Source organism: Suricata suricatta, chromosome 16, assembly GCF_006229205.1.
Source record: "Suricata suricatta isolate VVHF042 chromosome 16, meerkat_22Aug2017_6uvM2_HiC, whole genome shotgun sequence".
Lineage (NCBI taxonomy): Eukaryota > Metazoa > Chordata > Mammalia > Carnivora > Herpestidae > Suricata > Suricata suricatta.
Genome location: NC_043715.1, coordinates 54,512,875 through 54,518,375, shown reverse-complemented (window position 1 = coordinate 54,518,375; position 5,501 = coordinate 54,512,875). Strand labels below are relative to the sequence as shown.

General features: G+C 40.0%; 1 protein-coding gene across 1 annotated transcript in view; it reads right to left on the bottom strand.

The window, feature by feature from the left end:
* Window positions 1–1,307: 1,307 nt before the first annotated feature.
* The window catches only part of LOC115281197 (zinc finger protein 501-like), a 4,382-nt gene continuing 188 nt past the window's right edge, over window positions 1,308–5,501 (bottom strand). The window contains exons 2-3 of the mRNA XM_029926535.1: window positions 1,588–2,842; window positions 1,308–1,503 (exon numbers count right to left, since the gene is read on the bottom strand). Of these exons, the coding sequence (XP_029782395.1) occupies window positions 1,308–1,503; window positions 1,588–2,726 (1,335 nt within the window). The 5' untranslated portion in view covers window positions 2,727–2,842. The remainder of the gene's footprint in view (window positions 1,504–1,587; window positions 2,843–5,501) is intronic.

The window sequence follows — 5,501 nt, the reverse complement described above, 5'->3', positions numbered from 1 at the left end:
CTGGGTGGTTCAGTCAGTTAAGCATGAAACTTTGGCCCAGAGGGTGAGTTCAAGTTCTTGCAGTTCGTGAGTTCAAGTTCCCTATCGGGCTCTGTGTTGACAATTTAGAGCCTAGAACCTGTTTCAGATTCTGTGTCTTCCTCTTTCTCTGCCCCTCCCCAATCCTGCTGTCTCTAAGTCTCTCTCTCTCTCTCAAATATCAACATTACCAAAACTAATCCATTTACTCCTCTGAGGCATAATAGCATACACATCATGTTTAACTTTGTATTATTCCTTAACATCAGTATTTTGATGTATGACTTAATAGAAACTGTTATGCTACATTCCAAGGTGAATTCTGTGACATTTATTGATATTTGATGTCAATATATATATTTTTCTAAATATTTATGTCTTCCAAACTACCTTCTTTCATACACTGTCTGGAGTTTGCTAAAGGGTAAATTTAAAATGAAGGCCTTTCCTCCTTTTGATGTCTGTAGGATTTCAATCTTATGTGCATTTTCAGATACTGATTAAAGATCAAATTCCACTTCTAAGTGCTGCAATTTTTTCCACATGTGACTTTCTATGTTGTAAGATAACTATGATGTGGAGCAAGTTGTGAGTTCCAGCTACAGGCTGGACCCATTCTTTATGTTTGGAATGTTTCTCCTCAGTATAAAGTCTGTGATCCTGAGTAGGGTTGAGCAGTCATAGAGGTTTTACCACATTCTGTACATTTTAAGCTTTTTCTCCAGTATGAATTCTGGGATGCAGAATGAAGCTTCACCTCTGAATAACCGGCTTCCAAAATTCTTTATATTTGCAAAATCCTCCCCAGTATTCCTTCTCCGATCAGGACTCAGGATGTAGCATTGTTTAAAAGCCGTGCCATATTCTTTAGTATTCAGTGGTTACCTTCCAGTATAAGTTTTTAAATGTGAAATAAGGGATGAGCAGTCCTCAAAACTTTCCTTACATTCCTTAAATTTGGAAGATTTGCTCTAATATGAAATCTGTGATAATGAGTACAGGGTGAAGAGTGAATAAAGACCTGAAGTCATTCTATACATTGCTGACTTTTATCTAGTATGAATTCTGTGATGTTGGTAAGGTGTAAGTCACTTAAAGATCTGGCCATACTCTTTATATTTGCAAAGTGTCAATCTAGTATGAAATCTGCAAAGTCGATTTAGGCATGAGGACTGCTGAACAGCCTTGCCATATTGTTCACATTGGTAAGGTTTCTCTACAGTATGGATTTGGTGATGTTGACTAAGGTGTGAGGAACAGCTAAAGGCCTTGCCACATACTTTACACTGCTAAGGATTCTCTCCAGTATGGATTCTGTGGTGGTTGGTAAGGCCTGAGATGTGTGTAAAGGCCTTGCCACATTCTTTACATTGGTAAGGTTTCTCTCCAGTATGGATCCTGTGATGGTCGGTAAGGCCCGAGAGGCGAGTAAAGGCTTTGCCACATTCTTTACATTGGTAAGGTTTCTCTCCAGTATGGATTCTGCAATGTCTTGTAAGGTCTGAGAGCAGGATAAAGGCCTTGCCACATTCTTTACATTGGTAAGATTTCTCTCTAGTATGAAATTGGTGATGGATGTTAAGGTTTGAGAGCTGGGTAAAGGCCTTGCCACATTCGTTACATTGGTAAGGTTTCTCTCCAGTATGGGTTCTGTGATGTTTGGTAAGGTTTGAGGAATGGGTAAAGGCCTTGCCACATTCTTGACATTGGTAAGGTTTCTCTCCAGTATGGCTTCTGTGATGTCTAGTAAGCTCTGAGGGCTGGTTAAAGGCCCTGCTACATTTATTACATTGATAAGGTTTCTCTCCAGTATGGATTCGGTGATGTTTGATAACGTCTGAGGAATGGGTAAAGGCTTTCCCACATTCTTGACATTGGTAAGGTTTCTCTCCAGTATGGATTCTGTGATGGTTGGTAAGGCTTGAGATTTGTGCAAAGGCCTTGCCACATTCTTTACATTGGTAAGGTTTCTCTCTGGTATGGATCAGGTGATGTTTGGTAAGGACGGAGGATTGGGTAAAGGCCTTACCACATTCTTGACATCGGTAAGGTTTCTCTCCAGTATGAATTCTGTGATGCCTAGTGAGCTCTGAGGGCCTGCTAAAGGTCTTGCCACATTCATTACATTTGTAAGGTTTCTCTCCAGTATGGATTCGGTGATGTTTGGTAAGAGGAAAGTGTTGGGTAAAGGCCATTCCACATTTTTTATGTGTGTAAGGTTTCTCTCTATTATGAATTAGTCTATGTCCATTTACTGATGAGCCATAATTAAAAGTTTTATCACCTTCTACACATTGGTAAGCATTCTCTCCAGTGTGCACCTTCTGATGTTGAATAAGTGCTGAGTGCCCGTTGAAGACATTGCCACACTCCTTGCAAATGTAACCTTTCTGCCCAGTATGGATTGTCTTGTTTATATGTAGTCTTGACGACTGACTAAGCTTGTTCCCAGGTTCACTGCACGTGTATGGGTGATTTCCCACATGAATCCTCTCTTGATCACCAACATTAAATGACTGGTTAACTATTTTCCCACATTCATTATATTTATAAGGATTCTCTCCCAAATGCATACTCTTATGTGTAATAAGGTTGGCACTCTGACCAAAGACCTCCCTGTATTTATTACATTCATAATTGTTCTCTGGAAAAGGAGTCCCCAGACATCTTTGATGCCCTTCACTCTCCCCATCCCTGTTCCAGTCCATCACTAAGGGTCCATTCTCAACAGCACTAGGTTTATATGGATCCACTGACACTCTTTGGAAGGAAGATTCTGTGAATATCTTTGGAAGGAGCTTCTCCGTATCATCTAAAGATACAGCTGAAAGGTAAAGAATAAAAGTAAAGGCATTCTACCTTCTACTATCTGATGGATAGAATTACAATTTCCTATACACAAAACTGAAATCAGAGAAATTCAACTTCAGGAAAAGGTATCATTAGTTTTTCTTTTTTCAATTTTTTAATTTCTAAGGGATTTTTTTTTAATCTTTACTTTATTTTGAGAGAGGGAGAAGGAGAGTGAGCTGAGCAGGGGTGAGAGTGGGAGACACAGAATCTGAAGCAGCTCCAGGCTCTGAGCCATCAGCAGAGTCTGATGCAGGGCTTGAACCCACACTCTGTGAGATCATGACCTGAGCTGAAGTCAGACACTTGACTGACTTAGGCACCCAAATCATTAGATTTTCTACATCACTCAGATTGTATGTTTATTTAATCCCCCCCAAATTTTTTAAAGCTATTGTTGGCATATTTTACAGCTTTAATGTTGTTTGTTCACAAATGAAAGGTTTTGGGTGAGTGGGTGGCTCAGAGATGGTAGAGCTTCTGACTCGTGGTTTTAGCTCAGGTCATTATCTCAACGTTTATGAGTTCCTTCCCCATATTCTGCTCTGCACTGACGGTGTGGAGGTTGCTGGAATTCTCTCCTCTCTCTTTGCCCCTCCTCTACTCTCTCTCTCCATCTCTCAAAATACATGGGAAAGAAAAAAAACCTTAAAAAAATGAAAGTTATTTCCATTCTTGATTCTCAAAAATAAGTTATACCCTTAAATTGTGTGTAATAATAATGTCTTTTAGTGCATAATTCATGAAGGCTTTCATTAGAGTTTTCCTGGTGGATATTAATGAATATAGTTTACAATTTTTCTGTGCATGAAGATATGCCAGCAATTCAAAATGTGCCTTTTTTCACGGGTGCATAGTCAGAGTTTAGTATTATAGCGACAGGAGTGTGTAGGTGGCTCAGTAGGTCCAGCATTCAACTTGATTCAGGCGGCGATTTCATGGTCTGGGAGTTGCAGCCCCGGGGCTGAAAATTTGGTGACAGCTCAGAGACAGGAAACTACTTCAGATTCGGTGTGTCCCTCTCTTTCTGCCCTCCCTTGCTCACTCTGTCTTTCAACAACAACATTACCAAAAATTCAAATATTTTTGATACAATAAAGTGTAATTTAATCTCATATACAACTACTCAGAACGTGAAAAAATATATGACAAAGTCACAGGAACTTCATATTATACATGACAAAATTATAAAATAGTTCAATTATTAAGAAAAAATGAACAATAGAGATTTTAATATAGGATGCAAGTTTTTAATTCTAAATGTTCTGTCTCTCCTGTGGCATTAATTTATGGAGAATTTCTAGGAAAATAGTAGGAGCTTTAAATTATTCTGCCATTGAGGAATGGAACATATAGAGTGGATTTTCTCATATTAGTTAATAGTATCAAAAAATGAACTTTTCGGGGCCCCTGGGTGGCTCAGTCGGTTAAGTCTCCGACTTCGGCTCAGGTCAGATCTCACATTCGTGGGTTCGAGCCCCACATCAGGCTCTGTGCTGACAGCTTGCTCAGAGCCTGGAGCCTGCTTCCGGTTCTGTGCCTCCTTCTCTCTCTGCCCCTCCCCCTCTCATGCTCTGTCTCTCTCTGTATCAAAAATAAATAAAACATTAAAAAAATGAACTTTTTGTTTTTTTCTAAATTTATTTTAATTAATTTTGTTAAAATGTTAAAAATGTTTTTGTTTTTATTTTTGCGAGAGGCAGCATGATCAGGGAAGGGTCAGAGAGAGAAGGACACAGAACTGGAAGCAGGCTCCAGGCTCTGAGCTAGCTGTCAGTACAGAGCCTGACTCGGGGCTCAAACCCACTAACCACCAGGTCATGACCTGAGCTGAGGCAGGATGCTCAACTGGCTGAGCCACCCAGGTGCCCCATATTTTAATTAATTTTGAAAGAGAGAAAGAGACCATGTAGTAGGGGAGAAAAGAGAGAACGAAAAATTCCAAGCTTACTCTGTGCTGTCATCACAGAGGCCCGTGTGGGACTCAAACTCACTAAGTGTGAGATCATGACTTCAGCTGATGTCAGATGCTTTAACAACTGAGCTACCCATGCGACCTAGAAACTGAACTTTTAGAGTGAAATAAAGGCTTAAACTTTCTCATTTTAGGGAGGTGCCTTATTATCTGATGAAATTAGTGAGTCTCAATTTTGTGGGATTAAGATTAAAGCCTCCACATATTAGAAAACATAAACCAGATAATATGCTGTGTCTGTCCCCAGTGTTCCCGGGATTTCTGCACTAAACCCCAGTATGCCTACCGCTACCCTCACACACAGCTCACACAAGGCAAATCCTCAGAAATGAATGAACATAGACTTCTGCAGAAAATCAGAGATTTCCCCAAACCTCAAAGCAAAGTAGAATCAATCAGATTATGGAGGCCCTCACTGCGGATGTGAAGGACCTTTGATGGAGCTGAAGGAGAATCTTGGAGAATTTAACAGGGTGATGAATTGGAAAGCAGATGCTCCTCGGTGAGACATAGAAAAATGAAACTAGGTTTCTCAAGTAGTTTCCATTCAAGAAGGGCTGCTCAAACTACATTTTCTTTTCTTTTTTCTTTTTTTATGTATTTTATTTTGAGAGAGAGAGACAGAGACTGAATAGGGGAGGGGCAGAGAGAGAGAGGG